The following is a 20,368-nucleotide window of genomic DNA, read 5'->3' as shown; positions in this document are numbered from 1 at the left end:
TCCTGAAGTGCTGAAATTACAGGCGTGAGCCACTCGCCCAGCCAAATTTCAGTTTTTAAACAATCAAATGTTGTCAGAAAAGAAAATCTCTACATACCATTTTATTTGAAAGAACATTAGAATTACAAAAATAAAATCTCTCACTGGCCACATTAGGACATCTATTTTTAGAATTTAAAAACTGAGGTCGGGCACGGTGGCTCACACCTATAATCCCAGCACTTTGGGAAGCAAGGCCGGTAGATCACCTGAACTCATATGTTTGAGACCAGCCTGACCAACATAGTGAGACCCCTATCTCTACTAAAAATACAAAAATTAGCCAGGCATGATGGTGCATGCCTATAGTCTCAGCTACTCAGGAGGGCAAGGCAATAGAAATGCTTGAACCCAGGAGGCGGAGGCTGCAGTGAGCCGAGCCTTGGTGATACAATGAGTAGCTGTTTTCAATCTTAATATTAACTGTGTAATTGGCTAAAACACTGATGTTGTGGTTCTGTTTTATATTACACTGTCTTATTACATACAGATAAGGAAAATTTTTGATTATTTTTTGCACTTGACCCTCATAAAAAGTGATTGCCTAGGTAACACTGGAAAACTCTAAGAAAAGTTTTCAGAGTCTCTCCCTATTCGAGATTAATCAACAAGTTTATTTGGATATCACATTTTAGAAAATACTACCAATACAATTCATCCTAACAATCAAAACAGATATCTAGCCAAGATCAGAACCCCCATCTCCCCCTTTTTCAAGGCAGGGCCTCATGCTCTTGCCTAGGCTGGAGTGCAGTGGTGCAATTGTATGTTACTACAGCCTTGAAATCCCATGCTCAAACCACCCTCACAGCTCAGCCTCCCAAATAGTTGGGACTACAGGCAGAGGCCACCACGCCCTGTTAATTTTTGTATTTTTTTTTTCAGAGAGACGGAGTTTCACCATATTACACAAGCAGGTCTTCAACTCCTGAATTCAAGACATTTGTCTGCCATGTCCTCCCAAAGTACTGGGATTAAAGGCATGCGCCACCACACCCAACCAAGATCACCAATTCTGTAACATCAATCCAGCCTAGTAAATCAACAAACATCTACTGCAACAATTGGAGAAGTCAGACTTCAGGAAATGGATGAGATCTGAGCTGTCTGAAGGATAGATAAATGAGAGCAGAACTTAAGTTTTGCCAGTTACTGTAGAAGTTCCTGCATTAAGCAACACTGGCCTCAGCGACATTATTAAGAAACACACTTAAGTAACTTTGGAATTAAAAAGACCTCTATAGATTAGGTAGTTCATTATCTTTAATTTTATACAGTCTAGACAAACTGTTGACTTGAAGAGTTTAGGGGTAGATTTTTAGTATTTTTGCTTTTTCAACTAACCCAATTCCCCTACTTTTCAACAAATATCAATGAAAACACAAAAACAAAGGCAACCAAAAAAATCTAACTGTCCCTTTCCCCAGTAATTGGTGGTTTAAACTTAGAAGAAAGTAGCTGAGAATTTAAAGCGTGTTTGAAATAGGGGCTATGAGTTCATTTTTACACTCTAAATAATGCCCAAGCCCATGGGTGGTTTTGCTGCTCCAGCTTGTCAGTATCTCCAAGATATCATTTTATATTGGCTTATATTTTCCTAGATATTACATCATCACTATAGCTTTCTTTCAAAATGTATCTTTTTTTTTTTTTGAGATGGAGTCCCGCTTTGTTGCCCAGGCTGGAGTGCAGCGGCATGATCTCGGCTCTACAACCTCCACCTCCATCATTCAAGCAGTTCTCTGCCTCAGACTCCTGAGGAGCTGGGATTACAATCACCCGCCACCACGTCTGCTAATCTTTTGTATTTTTAGTAGAGACAGGGTTTGACCATGTTAGCCAGGCTAGTCTTGAACTCCTGACCTCGTAATCCACCCACCTCAGCCTCCCAAAGTCCTGGGATTACAGGCGTGAGCCACTGCACCAGTCTCAAAATATATTTCTATTACAAAATCAGTGGCAACAGTAAGATTCTAAGAAGGAACCTAAGAAAAGTAATGTATTACAGAAAAATAAAAAAATATATAAATCACCCATAATCGCACCTAAACAGACAATTGTTAACATCTTGAACTCAAATTTAAGTTCTTTTAGGACAGCACTTCTTTTACTATAACCAATATACTACTGTGATTCATTGGTTGTTTTTTTTTTACAGAAAAAAATTTTTTTGCCCCAGGACCACCAGGCAAGTATTACTTATTTAAAAAATATGTGCTGGCCAGGTGCGGTGCCTCATGCCTGTAATCCCAGAACTTTGGGAAGCTGAGGTGGGACAGATAGCTTGAGCCCAGGAGTTAACACCAGCCTGGTCAACATGGTGAAACCCCATCTCTACGAAAAATAAAAAAATTAGCCGGCACAGTGGCACATGCCTACAGTCCTAGCTTCTCAAGAGGCTGAGGCAGGAGGATCTTCGCTTGAGCCCAGGAGGCTCAGGCTGCACTGAGCCGAGATCTTACCACTGGACTCCAGCTTAGGTGACAGAGCGAGACCCCATCTCAGAAAAAAGAAAAGTGCTAATTCTGTAGAGGATTTAAGGTATCAACTATATCTAAGTTAAACCCACATTATTTTAACTGAACTTAAATTTTAAAACTTAAAAATTTAAGAATCCATATATCATCTGTCACCTAGGCTGGAGTGCAGCGATAAGATCTCGGCTCAATGCAACCTGCGCCTCCCAGGCTCAAGCGAAGATCCTCCTGCCTCAGCCTCTTGAGTAGCTAGGACTACAGGCCGTGCCACCATGCTGGCTAATTTTTTTATTTTTCGTAGAGATGGGGTTTCACCATGTTGCCCAGGCTAGTCTTAACTCCTGGGCTCAAGCGATCTGCCCCACCTCGGCTTCCCAAAGTTTTGGGATTACAGGCATGAGGTACCGCACCTGGCCAGCACATATCTTTAAAATAAGTAAATACTTGCCTGTTGGGTAATCCTGGGAAAAAATTAAAAAAAAGAAAAAAAAAACAAGGCAGGGCGCGGTGGCTCAAGCCTGTAATCCCAGCACTCTGGGAGGCCGAGGCGGGTGGATCACGAGGTCAAGAGATCGAGACCATCCCGGTCAACATGGTGAAACCCCATCTCTACTAAAAATACAAAAAATTAGCTGGGCATGGTGGCACGCGCATGTAATCCCAGCTACTCAGGAGGCTGAGGCAGGAGAATTGCCTGAACCCTGGAGGCGGAGGGTGCAGTGAGCCGAGATCGCACCATTGCACTCCAGCCTGGGTAACAAGAGCGAAACTCCGTCTCAAAAAAGAAAAAAACCAACAAATCACTAAACCTTTAAGATGCCATCATGGAACAATAATATACAATTAATATTAGAATAATACCATAAAAGTGATTAATCCTTAAACCTGGCCTTCTGTATTTCAAAATGTTTCTATTACTGTTTTTTTCTTGATTTATCGATTTCATTATTATATTATGGTAAATTGCAACTTCATCTATTGAAAGCACTAAGTGCCTGACAGGAAACAACTCTGGGTAACTACAGCGCATGAGTATGCCAATGGACACTGAGGGTAGAAATTCCTCATTATCTACCCCATTCTCTGTCCCAAGACCAATCTCAGATTTTTTATTGGGGGGATGGGAGGAGTTCTATTGAAGCCTACACATATTAGGATCATTTCACCTCTCCAAGAAATCTCCTGACTCCAACCTTTCCCCCTGCCCTCCACTTCACAGGCATTATCGGTACTCAAACCTCCTAGACTAACAATGACTTCTTTTAAAGGAAAATGCATGTGAAAAGTTAAAGAAAATAACTGTAGCAAATGAATGTCAAAGTCATTTTCTAGGCTCCTCAAGACCTTAGGATTTCCTAAAACCAAATAAATGCTTCTAATTAAGGAACTTAAGCTAGGTCTTTCTCTCTTAAGTAGTTCTAAATTCATGCCCATAAATACTGAATTCTTCCAAAAGAAAAGGAATCTCTACCTTTGCATAGTGAATTCCTTGGCCCCCAAAGACTTGTTTGTTAATCTCAAGAAGAGACTCTGAAAACATTTCTTAGAATTTTCCAGTGTCACCTAGGCAATCACTTTTTAGGAGGGTCAAGTGCAAAAAATAATCAAAAACTTTCCTTATCTGTACATAACAAGACAATGTAATAACACAGAACAACACCAATTTTTTAGCCAATTACATACACATTTACATGATTGAAAACAGCTATATACTTTTTTTTTTTGAGATGGGAGCCTCGTTGTTTCACCCAAGCTGGAGTGCGGTGGTGCTATCTCAGTGGTTCAAGCAATTCTTCTGCCTCAGCCTCCTGGCATGCAGGGACTACAGGCATGCACCACCATGCCTGGCTATTTTTGTATTTTCAGTAGAGACGGGGTTTCACCATGTTGGCCAAACTGGTCTCAAACTCCTGACCTCAGGTGACCCACCCACCTCGGCCTTTCCAAAGTGTTGGGATTACAAGTGTGAGCCACCACGCCCAGCCATGAAAACAGCTATATACTTTTTCAGTGGAAGGACTGAACGTAGATTAAAAATTACTCTTTAGCTTCTATGATACATAACTATTAAATTCACAACTGACTGCAAAATGTTTGTTCGTAAACTTAAAAATGTCATTAAAAGTAGCAGGTCATTTGACTCCTGGTTTCTTTCAGCAGCAAATAAATGCAATACTACATATTTGACTTATCTTTATAAATGTGAAGTATTTCTTCCCTTGAACTAATAATGCCTTCTGAAAATGTATTCTTGTCATATCTCAGACATAACTTTCTTTAAATGCATTTCCCTACCCAACACTCATCATGAGTATATGAAGAAACAAGATAAAACTGAAGATACATTACTCAAGACAAAATTTTCATATCCCTCGTAGACCTCTGCAGTTGATTCCATTCTGGGCATTTGCCCCAAAATCTGTACTTTACAATTCACCTGTTATATACCTAATAAGTTTATTTATTATATGTACATAATCTTGTATATTATAAAATGCTATTTCATCATCGTTACCTATTCAATAAGCATTTACTGATTGCCTACTACGTACCAGGTGCAAAGCCTATAAAAAAACAGGAAGTGATGCACCCTCAAGAAACAAAATGAGAATCAAAAAGTTATATGAAGTATTTAGCATTACTTATTTGATCATGGTAAATTCTGTGTATTAAAGTACTATAAAAATTCAAAGAATGAGAAAAGGTAGTTCAAGTCAGACCTTCCAATTCTATTAATTCACATCTACCCTGAAGCAAAACGTATCGGTGTGACTTAAAGAAAATTTGTTAATGTATTACCTTAACTGGTTATAGTCAACCAGAGATCATCAGTAATAACAGAGCGAGTATTACTGGAGTGAAAGTATACCATGGTAGTTAAAAAATGTACATTCTAGAACTACATGGCCTACAGTGGGATGTCTTTTCTGCCATTTACTTACTGTAGTACCCAAACAACTTCCCTGGGCCTCGGTTTCCTCATCTGTAAAATCTAAAAAAGTCTATTTAGTTGTGTAGTTCAATAATAGCAATTGTTTCTACCAGTAATTAAACTAGTAAGTCTGATAGCAGTAATAGTAATAATGAGCATCTGCTTCACAGAATAGTTGAGGATTCGATGAGTAAATGCATACAAAGCATTCAAAACGATGCATGCCTCATAATAAATGTTCATGAAGTATTAACAACGCTGACAAAAAACTTACTGTTGATAGAAAATAGCCTCTATCTTTTGGGGCTGCATTATTTTTGGGAGTGCATTATTTTAGGGGTGAATTATTTTCCAACTTAAGCAGTTTTATAATCATGATGAGTTAATTCAATATTAATAAGGACATAATTTCTGATGGCAGCCCAAGTTCAAATTTGACGTCAACACTTACTGTGTGCCCTTCTCCCTCCATTTCTTCATTTGTAAATAGAGATATCAAAAAATAACCTCTATCATAATGTCGGTAGAGTTTATTAAATTAATAAAGCACAAGAAAACCACCTATTAAGAGTCAGCCATCATTCTTTTTCTTGCATATGAATCAAGCAGCAGGGTGGAACTTTAAACAAGAATATTTCAGGTTAAAAACTGCTTTTAGTTATCTACAAAATACTCTCCACAAGAAAACTACAGCAACTTGTCATTGAAAAAGTACACCACATTTTTAGCTCAAGAATCTTATGTAGCAACACACAAGCCATGAATCCAAAAGGAAAACAAACAGCAAGTTGATCACTTGGGTGGAAAACAGCACTACACTAAAAGGTAATCATTAGACTTGGGTTCCAGCCCAGCCTTTGATTGATGCTAACTTCTCCTGCCCTCAGTCTAGTTAGTACATTACTTCTGCAGGTTTTCGCGATTCGTGTTTGCCATCAGACATACATTTAAGGTAATCTTTAAAGGAAATAAGGACGACGAAGGAAAAAACTCAATATCGACTTCGACTTTTCACGGCTAAACAAGCAATATGAAATGATCACTTAAAAGAGATGGGACTACCAAGACTTCATCTCACAGAAACACACCAAAGCACGTGCGAAAGGCTTCTCAAAGGCAGTATCTGCAGACATACAAAATGACAAGTAACAAAGCTGTGTTCGTTCAAGTTTATGAGAAAGCCCACGAAATAGGAAAGCGAAAAAAAAAACCACAACTCCGGGTTAAAGCCGAGGTTACCACCGGCTTTCAGGACGAAAAACCTGACGCCTAAATTACCTTTTCCAGCATCTTCCGCTCCCTCTCTAGTCCAGCAGCTTCGAGCTGTTCTTCCTCTTCTAGCATGGCTGGGGTAATCACGGCAGTGTCTAATCGTTCAGCCATTTCTGGAGTTTGTGAGCCTGAGGAGGAGAAGGCTTTCAAATTGCAGTTTAAAAAAAAATTACTAGCTACTGAACTCCAACATTAAACAGCCTTTCTCTCACCCGAGATGCACTGGAGCAAAAGCCGAAGACGCAGGGGATGCCAGCATCACCTCTCAGACACCCTAGGTCTTCACAACGTCTACAAGTTGCCTGGACCAATTTACAACTCGGGATGCTCAGAAAATGAACTGTCCTGTGTGAAATCTTCTCCGGCTTGCTAATATGTGCGATTCCGGGGTGTCCTCCACTCACCGTTGCAGTTTCCCTACCCTCCCTTCCTCCTCAGTCCCTGCACAGGGTCGGCTCCCTCCCCTAAGCTCCGCTGCAGCCTCCATGCTTGCCCACCTCAGCCCCTCACGCCGCCGCCCGCACCCGAAAGAAGGTTCCCCTCACTCACCGCCGCTGTCCGCGGGCCGTTCCGCCGGCATGCCTGGACACTCACCCGGGAGCCGGGTCCCCTCCTCTCAGAGCCTGCAAAGCCGCACGCCAATACCTCACAGCAGCTCCCGGCCCAGCCTCCTCACCAAATCCCGCGCCAGGGAAAAAAGCGCGCTTCTCCTTCGCGGGAAAATCCTGTCATCTCGCGATACCTTAAATTCCCCGCCCGCCCTCCAGCCCCTCCCGCCCTCCAGGCCCGCTGCGCGAGATTTGGCGCAGCTGGCTGTTTTCGTGAAGACTGGCTTGCGGCCACTGTGAGGCTTTATTTAAACCTCTGTCTCGAGGAAACTGGGTTCTGCTGCCGAACCCAACCTGTAACTATCTTGTGACACTGGGCTAGGCGGCCGGCTGTGGAGGACCCAGTTTCCTCTCAGATCTGATGGTTCCAAACTACGCAATTACAGTTATAATACGGCGCCTTCCCACGCTGGCTGCTGTGATTGCGCACCCCAAACCCGTGATCCTGTAGGTGGAGACTTGTGCGTATCCGCACGAGGATGTCAGAAACATTTCTATAGGGCCAGCCTCGCCGCACGCCGCACCGACAGCACGCGGCTCACACCTTCAGTGAAAATCCCCCGAAATGGCCCAGAGGAGGGCTCTTATGTCGGTGGGACTGGAGAGAAAAGAAACAGGAAATGAAGATTATGACTGGGTTGAAGAAAGCCGTTTGGGATAAGAGAGAGCTGAAAGCAATGATGGACCAAGCAGAGTGGCCAGTAGAAGGGGAGATTCAGGGAACCAAGCAGCATTCATTCATTTGAGTGGGCACTGAAGGAAGGAGCAGGGCTTTTCTTATTCCTGGTTTTCATTTCAGCTTTCAACTCCTCCTTTTCTTGTTTGCATTCCTTTTCAGCTATTTCCTTTATCTCCCTCTCCAGGGCCCCCTTTCACACCTCTAATTTCTTGGGATTTATGGCATTAAATATACCTGTCATGTAATCACCTGTTTCCTTCATTTTGACTCTCACAACTTTGTATGATTGTGTCTGCAAAATTTAAGAATTTACCGGCCGGGTGCAGTGGCTCACGCCTGTAATCCCAGCACTTTGGGAGGCCAAGATGGGTGGATCACGAGGTCACGAGTTCAAGATTAGCCTGGTCAAGATGGTGAAACCCCCCATCTATACTAAAAATACAAAAATTGTACCCCAAAACCTAAAATGCAATTTAAAAAAATTAACTGGGCGTGGTTGCAGGCACCTGTAATCCCAGCTACTCTAGAGTCTGAAGCCAGAGAATCGCTTGAACCCAGTTGGCAGAGGTTGTGGTGAGCCGAGATTGCTTCACTGCACTCCAGCTGGGGCGACACTGACCTCCCAAAGTATGAAATTAAAGGCATGCCAGAGTATGAAATTACAGGCATGAGCCACTGTACGCACCCTCCCTCTACTTAAGATTCTTGACCTTCATCAACCTCCAAAATTTCTTACCCTTTGACTTTTGAAACACTGCTTTTTATGGGGTTTTTGCCTAATACATTGAAAAATCTTTCTTTGTTCTTTTGAATTCTGATATGGTTTGGCTGTGTCCCCACCCAAATCTCATCTTGAATTGCAGCTTCCATAATTCCCACATGTTGTGGGAGGGACCCAGTGAAAGATAATTGAATCATGGGGGCAGTTGCCTCCATACTGTTCTTGTAGTAGTTAAGTCTCACAAGACTGAGAACAGATAGTTTTATAAAGGGAAACCCCTTTCACTTGGTTCTTATTCTCTCTCTTGCCTGCTGAGAACAGATAGTTTTATAAAGGGAAACCCCTTTCACTTGGTTCTCATTCTCTCTCTTGCCTGCTGAGAACAGATAGTTTTATAAAGGGAAACCCCTTTCACTTGGTTCTCATTCTCTCTCTTGCCTGCTGAGAACAGATAGTTTTATAAAGGGAAACCCCTTTCACTTGGTTCTCATTCTCTCTCTTGCCTGCCACCACATAAGACGTGTTTTTCCTCTTCTGCCTTCTGCCATGATTGTGAGGCCTTCCCAGCCACATGGAACTGCGCGTCCCTTAAACCTCTTTTTCTTTATACACTACCCAGTCTTGGGTATGTCTTTATTAGGAGCGTGAAAATGGACTAATACAAATTAAATTGTGGCCCACCTCCTCAAATCATTCCTCCATTCATTTTTTCTCTAGAAACTGTTCTTTGCATCTTCTGCTCTATAGGCGAGAAGGTGGGGGGGGAGGAGGGGGGAGGGGGGAGAGGGAATGAATTTGTCCAAATACAAATGAGATGGAGTTCAATAAAATCTCATCTGATTCTCAAAGAACAGACATCTCAACTAACATCTGGCCCCACACTTGCTAATAAAAGTGCGTTGGTGCATTTCCTGGCACGTCTTTGCCGTCGTGCAAACTCTCCCTTCAAAGTGGCTGTGAAAACTCTTGTTTATTACTTTTATTTAAGGGCCTACATTTACTTTGTTTTCTTCTTTGTTGTTTTTTTTTTAATGCCTCCGGATTAGAAAGAATGGATAAGAACTACTATTGATTGTATAACAGGGTTACTATAGTCAATAAAAACTTAATTGTACATTTTTAGATAAGGAGTATAACTGGATGGTTTGTAACTCAAAGGATAGATGCTTGAAGGGATGGATATCCCATTTTCCATGATGTGTTTATTTCACAGTGTATGCCTGTATCAAAACACCTCATGTACCCATCAATATATATACCTACTATGTACCCACAAAAATTAAAACTAAAATTAAAATGCCTCCTGGATGCCAGAAACTATTATAGGAGCTGTATAGCAATGAACTAGACAGACTAAGTCCCTGTTGATATGGAACTCACATTCCAGGAGTTGGGGTGAAAAGGGAGAATTTTAGATTGGTAATCAGGTGTCTGAAGAAGTGACAAACACTTAAGCAGAGAACCAAATGCCAAGAAGCTAGCCAGCCTGGGGGAAGAGCAATCCAAGCAGAAACTACACGGGTACAGAGAGTAAAGCAGGAATACACTTGGTCGTGTTTGAGGATCAGAGAGAAGGCCAGTATGACTGAAGCCAAATCGGCAAGGGGGAGTGGAACAAAAAGTCAGAGGTAGACCCTCCAGATGAGGCACTGGGGATTTTCTTCTAAGGAAGATAGTACAAGTCACTTTTCCCTACGCACACAAAATGTCTTCCTCTTATAGAATCCTTTTCACACTAATGGTATAACCATCCAACCAATCATAGAAGTCAAAACAAAACAAAACCCCGGCTCTCTCTTGTTACAGTAGATGGCCCCACTTCTGGCCTATCTCACAAAGGAAATAATAGCTACAAGACAGAAATCCCCTTTCAGCTTACCAACATCAAATTTGCAAACCCATCTGCATCCTGAATACCTTTATCACTCTCTCATCTTGTGTTTTGGATCCAAGTCCCTGCTGCCTATTCAGAAATTATTTTAGATTAGAAATCATTATTCCCTCTTTTTAAGAGAGAAAATCTCACTCTGTCACCCAGGCTGGAGTGCAGTGGTATCATCATAGCTCACGGTAACCTTTAATTTCTGAACTCAAGGGATCCTCCCACCTCAGCCTCCAAGTAGCTGGGATTATAGGTGCGAGCCACTGCACCCAGCTGGAACCTCCTTTTTCCCTACCAACCATTATCAGTTCTCTCTTCCCTTTAAAGCTTATTTTTATAATTATCTACACTAGCAATGTTTAATTCCTTGCCTCACACTGATTCTTCAACCCTCTGATTGCAAGAGTCAGCATACGCCAAAGTAGCGCACTAAGGTTTAATGACTTCCACGTTGCCAAGTTTAATTGACTTCTCTCAGTTCTTATTTCAACCTCATTGCAACGTTACACTGTTAATGACTCCTTTATGGAAACGGTCTTGTCCGTTGTCTTTTCTGACCCCACATTCTCTTGATATTCCTATTCCTGACTTTCACTAGTTCATTCTCTTCTACCCAACCTTTACATGTTTTAAGTTTCTGAGTGAACCAAAAATAGTATCTATAATAGAAAAAAATTTTAAATTAAAAGGTAAGTTCAGTGAGGAATGGACCAAAATAAAAACAATTCAATCATCCATATCTACTGTAGGGTAGTGCCATGCACTATTTTGAGTACTAGCATTTCGGTAGTAAATAAGACAATGTTTCTGACCTCAGAGTTTATACTGTAGTGGAAACAATAGACAGCACTATAAAACAATGTCAGTTGGTGATATGTAATAGAAACTATAAAGAAATATGAAGCAGCGTAAGATCATGAGAATAGTGGATAGATGTTTAAAGTCTTCTGAAAAAGTGAACTTAAGCAGTGATATAAAGTATAAGCCATACAAAGACCTAGATAAAAAACAATTCTGAGGGAAGAAAGGCCTCAGGTGGATAGAAGGCTAACAAATTGAAAAACGGCATTAAGTCCACTGTGTCTACGCAGAGTGTTTATAAATTGTAGCTGAAATTGGAAAGTTGGGCAGTGACCAGATAAATTAGGACCATGCAGACCAGAATAAAGAGCATGAATTTTAATTATGAGGAATGCCATTAGAGAATCTTGAGCAAAGAAATGACAGGAATTGATTTACACTTTTTTTTTTTTTTTTTTGAGATGGAGTCTTGCTCTGTCACCCAAGCTGGAGTGCAGTGTGTGCAATCTTGGCTCACTGCAACCTCCGCCTCCTGGGTTCAAGTGATTCTCCTGCCTCAGCCTCCAGAGTAACTGGGATTACAGGTGCCCACCATCACATCCTGCTAGTTTTCGTATTTTTAGTAGGGACAGGTTTTCACTATGTTGGTCAGGCTGGTCTGGAACTCCTGACCTCAAGTGATCCACCCACCTCAGTCTCCCAAAGTGCTGGGATTACAGGTGTGAGCCACAATGCTCAGCTGATTTACACTGTTAAAAAGATAATAAAACGTAATCTAATTAAAAATGTCATAAAATGTATTTACTTTTCAAGGGCTCACATAAGAGGCTTTTTTGTTTCCTAACTTCCCGCAATATATTTTTTTTAATGTTTTTGAGACAGGGTCTTACTCTGTTGCCCAGGCTGGAGTCCAGTGGTGTGATCATAGCTCAGTGAAGCCCCAACCTCCCAGGCTCAAGTGATCCTCCTACCTCAGACTTCCAAGTAGCTGGTACTACAGGCACATGCTACCATGCCCAGCTAATTTTTAATTTTTTGTAGAGATGGTCTCACTATATTGCCCAGGCTAATCTGGAGTTCCTCAGATCAAGTGATGCTCCTGCCTCAGCCTCCCAAAGTGCTAGGATCACAGACATGAGCCACCAGGCCCAGCTGTGACCAGAAGTTGAAGCTTTACTTTCTGCTTTTATACCATTGCGTACGGCATCATGCCTGAAGATGAAAAATGAGAATGTTGACTCACTGTTGACGATTTTATATACTCCTTCAAGTCTATACTCATTTATCATTTATATATTTATTATAAAAATGATTTTTCAAACACATTGTAATAGTACAAAAGTCATTTTACTTTAAGTTTAATAAAGTCATTATTATTTACATAAATGTTCAAATGAAACACTTTCATAATATAATTTTAAGTCAAATTTCCTTCCTGGTGTTTATTAGAAAATAAATCAAGTCTACAAAATAAAATGCACATAAGTAAATTCTCCTTAACTGAGATCAAGGAATGATCAATATGAACAGTAGAATATCTGGAAAGAAAGGCAATTTTGGAATTTCCCAAGCCTTAAAACTTTATGTAGCCTAACAAAATATTAAAAGGGAGTGCTTGGCAATAATCAGGGCTTAAGAAATATAATGTATTAATTCAAATTTCCCACTTTTGTAATTACACTCTTACTAAGCAAACAATATTTTTAAAGGGCAGGGCTTTCTCTGGAGTGGCTAGTTTCCCTGAAATCTTGGATTTCATTTTAGGTTTTACATGTTGTAAAGCAGTGAGTTCTAATTAATGAGGTTTTATTACAGTTGAGAATCATAGTTTAGACAATGCTTGTCAAACAGCAGAATAATATGATTCAATACAAAAATAACTTTTTTTCTCTCAGAAGACTGTTTTCTGACACTATTAATTAATCATGACAAATTTTAATGTAACTTACTGTCACACTTTTCTGACTCTTTTTTTATTCTAGTCCCTGGTGTCTGAATACCCTCTTGGAATATACTTTTATCTTATCCAAACAAAAACATAAAATCAAAAAATCAAAATAAGTCATATGACATTATGAAGTAAGATAAATTATTTCATGATTATCTGCTTTAGAATTATACCCTTCAGTAGTGTAGACTCTAAAGAGTTGACTGGCCTAGGTCAAAATAACAGTTCCTAAGCTACACGGAAGCTATTATCCTGAAGTCAGGGATACTGAAAATGTTAACGTCCTTTTGTAAATGCTACCTAATTTTATAAAGTCAAACAAATATACTCAAAGGTCGCAAATGCAAAAGACATCAGCAAAAGCCGACTTTAGAAAACTATGTCAGTTACTGGAGTCTTCTAACAGCTTTTTTTCTAACAGAATTTAAATAATGCAATATAGACCTGGGCTAAAGGAACGTTAAGTGAGAAATATATATATATAGAGTAGACAAACAAATGAAACATCATATTAAATTTCACATTATCTTGAGTATATTAGGAAAAGTTTTTTTTAATTGAAAATATACTTTAACAACAACAACAAAAACTGCCAGATATTGACCATGGGAATTATCACATATTTCCTACATACTGGGCTCAAGCAAAGATACAGTACAATATTTTAGCTGTCAGTACTGCCAGTCTCAAAAGACTGAAGGCCTCGTGCATTCCTTGGAAGACAAATTTGGCCAAGAAAAACAGAGTATTTCCTTTTTGTTCTTGAGATGCAGTTAAATAAAACGGATATCCCCAAAGTAATGAAGACTCACTTCAAGTAATTACTCTGCTTACCAGTTTTATTTACACAGTAATTGTTATGAGTGGTTTTTAGTGAATTCCTTGTATTTACATTTTATATACACATTTATACTTGAAAGGTAAAGAAACTGTACAATAATAAAAAAATAAGAAAAAGAAATACAGTAACTTAGTTCCAACTGAGGAAACAAATACACACAAGTATGATTAAATTGAGGCAGGTAGTATAACCTGAATGAGATTACTGCTAGAGGTTGTATTTCCTCTATCAGGGACATCAACACCAAGTAAAAAGTTAGTGGAGTTAAAAGGTCATTCTAAAACCTACTAAGACCATGGCCACTCCTTCAATATTTTATTATACTACCAGTTTCCACTAAGTAAGTCCCTATAATAGCAGTTACCTTTTGAGGGGTCCTCTAGTAGTCCCTAGGCTAGAATGACCCACGGGGTAAAAATACATGGGCACCCTAAGGCCCCATACTCCTAAAGAGGCAGTCACTACACTAACAAGGATCACAGGCTTGTTAGTTTGAAAACTATATACCACTAACAGAAATAGTGTGCTTAAGTGTTATTTCAAACCAAACTGCAATATAAAAACGTACTATACATCTAACCAAACGGCATGTTATATAGACATCACTCGTAACACTCAGGTGATTTAGTTTAGCTTCAAATTTAAACGTAATAGGACAGTAGCAATATGTCGTTAGAGATCAGAGATCTCTATCAATCAGATACAGACTTGCCACCATCTAAAAATGTGTTCACTGCCTCATGTATGGCTCTAGTAGCAGCTCTGAAAGCCAATGCATTCAATCTTGGAGGGACAATGTGAATTGTTCTGACATTGCTGTTGGCTACATTTCAACAACTCTATAATATGGCACTAGAGCTCAAGAAATACATCAAGCCAGATCATGCTGTTCAGACCTCCCAAGGGAAACATGTTCCCTGGACAGCACCTGACTGGGAAAAGGCTGTTAATGCTGACATGAAATGCAAAATAGTAAAAGCAGCGTTTTCCCTAATTTACTATTCAGTGAGAAAGCCAAACAGAAACCCAATGCAGCTCATTGTGAAGAAGTTCAATGCTCTATTTTCTGCAGTTTAGCCAGGCATACCACCTCCTTCATCTGACCTGGATCCTGCTCTGGACTTCAAGGAAACATACACCTGGTTAGCAGTTCAGGAACTCAACATAAAAATCATTCATGCTGTTTCAGCTGGAGGGTCATGACACTGTAGGGCCCACAGGCAAAGTGTTCATAAGTCAATTTAATTTAAGCTCATATCTACCTTTTCGGAAATGACTCCCTATGTTTCAATGAAAGAATTCATCAAAGAATGATACAATCATAGAGCACTACTTCCTGGAGTTGGCAGAGAAATCATGCATTTCTTGGTGGTTGAGAGAAGGCTGATCCAAGAACACAGTGAAAAGATGGTCCCATTCCTCAAAGTATTTTGCCTCTGTGGGCATGAGGATTTAGCACCTGCTAAGTTCTCAAACCTATGCAAAGTGGCCAATGCGAGGAAGGTAAGTTGGATAACTCATTTAGAGGCTCTCAATCATCCAAAGAGTCACTAACTAGACTAGCTGATAATGAGGTAGATGAGGCAGTATCAAGATCTTCCTTGAAGAAAGCAATGATGAGTAAAGAAGATGAGGATGGATTACAGGCAGCATTTAGTGTAACACATGAAGAGATGAGGATGGCATTGATAGATAAAGGAATCAATAACCAGACTTATATCCTCACACAGCTGCTTCAGGCAATTGAATCAAGAGATAGGATGTAGACTTAGAAAAAAAAATTAACTTCATCTTTTTCTTTTACTGTTATTTCTACTAATTAGAAAAATTATGCATAGAGTTTTACATGTCATAGATTTAGATGCATAATAGATTTCAAATTTCAAACTGGAGTTAACAAATTTTGTTCTATAGACAGTGGAAGAATTGTAACTAAAAAAATATAAAGTCTTGCCACGTCGCATGCTATTTAAGAACTCTCAGGATTCATTAGTTTTTACTCTTATCACTGAGAAACTCCTTAAGTTTCTGGACTTACTCTCAAAGTCAAGTCTTCAATCCACTGAAGTGCAAAGAACTTTCCTTCTACCAGTTATAGTTTTCTTAATGTCAAATTATTAGATGAATAATTTGTTAGACTAGAACCAGAACAGCTACAATTCTGAGTGATAGTAATTCCTTAAAGAAGACAACAAATTTCCCTTAAAAACAAAATGGACACAGTACTGTGGAAAAAACATCTAAACAAACAATAAACAATCACCCACCAACATTTCCAGTTCCTAGATACCTCAAATTTACCCCAACTTATAAATGAAGATAAATGACACCTTCAGTGACTTAGATAATTTACAACCAATTTGTTTACTACTGGTCTATAATATCTTCAAAAGTTCAAAACTGGAGACAATGTCTGTACTGTAGTACTTTGGAGGTTAGCAGTAGTGCTTAACAATCCTGTTCTAACCTCCAGAGTATCTTTGTGGTAACTGTTACAAAAGAAAACATGTAAAAATGTGAAGTTATCTCCAAAGCTATTTTAAAATTTATTGCATTAAACTGTTCATTCCAAATTGTGGAGTATAAACTCACCATTTAAACTTTTTCCTTTGAAAAATGACTCTACCTACAAAATAACATTTTATTAATACCGTCAATAAGTTACTTATTTCATTTCCCTCAGCCATAAAATCTAAAATCAGCAGTTTTCCACCTCTTGATTCTTTAGATATCTCCAACATTTTCTTCCATGCCTTTTATATAGGAAACAAAAAACCTTTATCTAAAAACCACCTTTTATATGTCAATTCATCTGTCAGTTTTGAAGACTAGCTTTTCAAAGCAGGACTACTGTTCTTGTCTCCTTCTTTAATATCCTTCATTACAGATGCAAAGACCTGAAAATTATATAAAATAAAGATTAATCCTCAAAAACTACTACCCAGATTAAAAAGATTTAAATAACTATAGTTTATAAAGCTAAAAAAGCTTTATTATACTTAACTCTGTCCCCTGAAAGTGTGCCATTCTCAAATCCCCTTATTTTATTTATTTATTTAGAGACAGAGTTTCGTTCTTGTTACCCAGGCTGGAGTGCAATAGCGCGATCTCGGCTCACCGCAACCTCCGCCTCCTGGGTTCAGGCAATTCTCCTGCCTCAGCCTCCTGAGGAGCTGGGATTACAGGCACGTGCCACCATGCCCAGCTAATTTTTTTGCATTTTTAGTAGACACAGGATTTCACCATGTTGACCAGGATGGTCTCGATCTCTTGACCTCGTGATCCACCAGCCTCGGCCTCCCAACATGCTGGGATTATAGGCTTGAGCCACTGCGCCCGGCTAATTTTTTTCTAATCATGAAATATGGTTAGATTTTGATTTTTAACAATTGCCAAATATTCTGAAATTACTATTTGGTAACATAACATTTTCTGAACCAATAAAACTGCAAATTTAATAATGCCAATTGTTTATATTATTCATGGATTGAGTGATACTGCTATGCTTTTATGTCACTTAACTTAAATTGCCAATACTTTCACTTTCTTAACAAGACTAAGCATCTAAAAGCCAGGGCCATACATTCTGTATTCTTTCCACTACTAATCCTAGTACACAGCAAGTATTTAATATAATAAAACTGTTTTCTATTTGAAATACCAAAGTAATAACTACTCTGGCAAATAAGTGACTATTGTGGGTTGTGCTTCACTAAATATGTATTATTGAACCTAAATGAAATAAAGCCCTAGGTTTGGATAGCTGAAAATTTGGCAATTTGATTTAAACTCTTACTTTTTAGAAGTCCAAAATTATTTTTAAAAGTCATATTTTTAAGCACTAACGTTTAAGAAATACTTAACTTTTTTTTTTTTTTTTTTTGAGACAGAGTTTCGCTCTTGTTACCCAGGCTGGAGTGCAATGGCGCGATCTCGGCTCACCGCAACCTCCGCCTTCTGGGTTCAGGCAATTCTCCTGCCTCAGCCTCCTGAGGAGCTGGGATTATAGGCATGTGCCACCATGCCCAGCTAATTTTTTGTATTTTTAGTAGAGACGGGGTTTCACCATGTTGACCAGGATGGTCTCAATCTCTTGACCTCGTGATCCACCCGCCTCAGCCTCCCAAAGTGCTGGGATTACAGGCTTGATTCACCGCGCCTGGCCTAAAAACCTAACTTTTTAATAATAAGTCAACTGCTTTGACACATCTATTAAAGACAGGAAAATGTCACTGTACCTGAGTCCATTTTTTGGTGCTATTCTGCATCTGAATGGCTGCAATACAACTGAACAGCTTTTCCGATGTGATATCTTCTGGCAATTTAGTTAGAAACTGTGCTATATGAATAAAGTCCATCTGCAGGAGAATATCTTCATATAATCGAAGTATTCCTAATCCAGTCCTAAATAAAAATTCTTCCCCATCTCTGCAAAATACATCCCAGACTCGACAGGCCAGATCAAGTGGTAGTGATCTGCTATATAATGTGAAGATCCTAAAATTAGAGGAGAAAATCACTGAAATTTTTCATTTTTCATTAATTGACTCATTTACTCAGTAAGCATCTCTATAAAAAAGAAAAAGTGCTTAATTAGGGATAAAAAGACAAATAGAATATGGCTTTCCCATCCTGGCCAACATGGTGAAACCCCGTCTCTACTAAAACACAAAAGTTAGCTGGGCATGGTGGCACATGCCTATAGTCCCAGTTACTCAGGAGGCTGAGGCAGGAAAATCACTTGAACCAGGGAGACGGAGGTCGCAGTGAGCTAACGCCACTTCACTCCAACCCGCATGATGGGAGCCAGACTCCAACTCAAAATATATGTATACATATAGGTATGTATGTCTGTGTGTGTATGTGTGTGTGTGTGTGTGTGTGTGTGTATACAGCTTCCTCCCTCAACCTTGAGTAGTGGGAAATTAAATAATCAATAACAAAATTATGTGAATTTACAACCTTATATTGAGGAAAGGCCTAATACATACTAGAGTGGTTGAACAGCCTGGCAGTTAAGGGTATGAACTCTGAAACCAGAATGCCTAAATCTGAATCTTGTGTTACTTTGAGCAAGACCAATGTCCTTACTGTGCCTGTTTCTTCATTAGTAAACTATAAGAAAACTACCTACCTCTCAGGATTGTTCAAAAAATTATAGGAGTTAATAAACATAAAAGTGTTTACACCAGTGTTTGGTATGTAAGAAATGCTAAATAAAAATTATATTATTATTGTATGAAGAACCCAAATATCATCTTGTAGTAACCTAATATAAACCCATAAAATATGACTTCTCTCTTTTCTCTTCCCCTCAAACAAACATCCATTGTTTTGTTTTGTTTTTTTGCCTCCATCCAGCTTTATTTAGTACTTCTTTTGAAGCATGTATACATTCCAACGGAATCACTAAAATAGTTTTTCCCACCCTTTCTGACAATGTCTAATTCTTTAGCCAGTGGTGCTCTGGGAGGCATTCTGGTTGACGGAAGTGGGGAGAATACATATTACAGGACTTGTCTTGAAGTTGCCTTGGGAAAGAAAGTAAACAACTGTTTATACTGATTGTGTATTTATTTGAGGTAGTGCTGATGGGACTGAGGAAAGGAACTAAAAGCTTTCTCACCAAAATTATTTTTAAAAATCCTTTTACACTGCCACTTATTCATCCCTGTCTCACAAAAACGTCTCTGGGATTTGTACAAAATATGCTCAAGAAAGACACAAAACAAAAGTCCATCCTACTTCTTAAAATGAAAACACATATTTAATTATATGACAAAAACCATTCACTGTTCAAAATGAGAAAGGATATGAGGAGTGCCCAGGCTCAGGTTCTAGTATACAAAACTCGCTCTTCATTAATTCTCTCCTGTCCCCTACAACAACTGTGATCCTGCTATCCCCCATGCTCACACCCCTCAAGACTGAGAATGAAGAATGTTTTTTTCCCTCTTCATGGAATTAGTATTTGAACTTGGTTCTCAGTCCCATAATACTAAAAAAGTCCCTTCTCCCACTTTCTTGAGTCCTTCCCTAAGTAACTCTAATGTTTTTGGAGGACGGGAAGAGAATACATTGAAAAATAACTTAGTTTTTAAAAATGCCTAAATCAGTCAGGTGTGGTGGCTCACACCTGTAATCTCAGCCTTTGGGAGGCCAATGTGA

At 39.3% G+C, this 20,368-nt stretch overlaps 2 protein-coding genes across 7 annotated transcripts in view; both read right to left on the bottom strand.

The window, feature by feature from the left end:
• Positions 1-7,404, bottom strand: part of HELLS (helicase, lymphoid specific) — a 54,385-nt gene extending 46,981 nt beyond the window's left edge. For both annotated transcript variants that reach the window (XM_017979145.4, XM_002756453.7), the window contains exons 1-2: positions 7,270-7,404; positions 6,727-6,848 (exon numbers count right to left, since the gene is read on the bottom strand). In XM_017979145.4, the coding sequence (XP_017834634.2) occupies positions 6,727-6,848; positions 7,270-7,300 (153 nt within the window). In that variant the 5' untranslated portion in view covers positions 7,301-7,404. The remainder of the gene's footprint in view (positions 1-6,726; positions 6,849-7,269) is intronic.
• Positions 7,405-14,180: 6,776 nt separating this feature from the next.
• Positions 14,181-20,368, bottom strand: part of TBC1D12 (TBC1 domain family member 12) — a 123,073-nt gene continuing 116,885 nt past the window's right edge. For all 5 annotated transcript variants that reach the window (XM_002756452.7, XM_078346089.1, XM_078346090.1 and 2 more), the window contains 2 exons: positions 18,439-18,697; positions 14,181-17,097 (listed from right to left, as the gene is read on the bottom strand). In XM_002756452.7, coding sequence (XP_002756498.5) covers positions 17,029-17,097; positions 18,439-18,697 — 328 coding nt within the window. In that variant the 3' untranslated portion in view covers positions 14,181-17,028. The remainder of the gene's footprint in view (positions 17,098-18,438; positions 18,698-20,368) is intronic.

Source organism: Callithrix jacchus, chromosome 12, assembly GCF_049354715.1.
Source record: "Callithrix jacchus isolate 240 chromosome 12, calJac240_pri, whole genome shotgun sequence".
NCBI lineage: Eukaryota > Metazoa > Chordata > Mammalia > Primates > Cebidae > Callithrix > Callithrix jacchus.
This window is presented reverse-complemented; position numbering and strand designations above follow the sequence as displayed.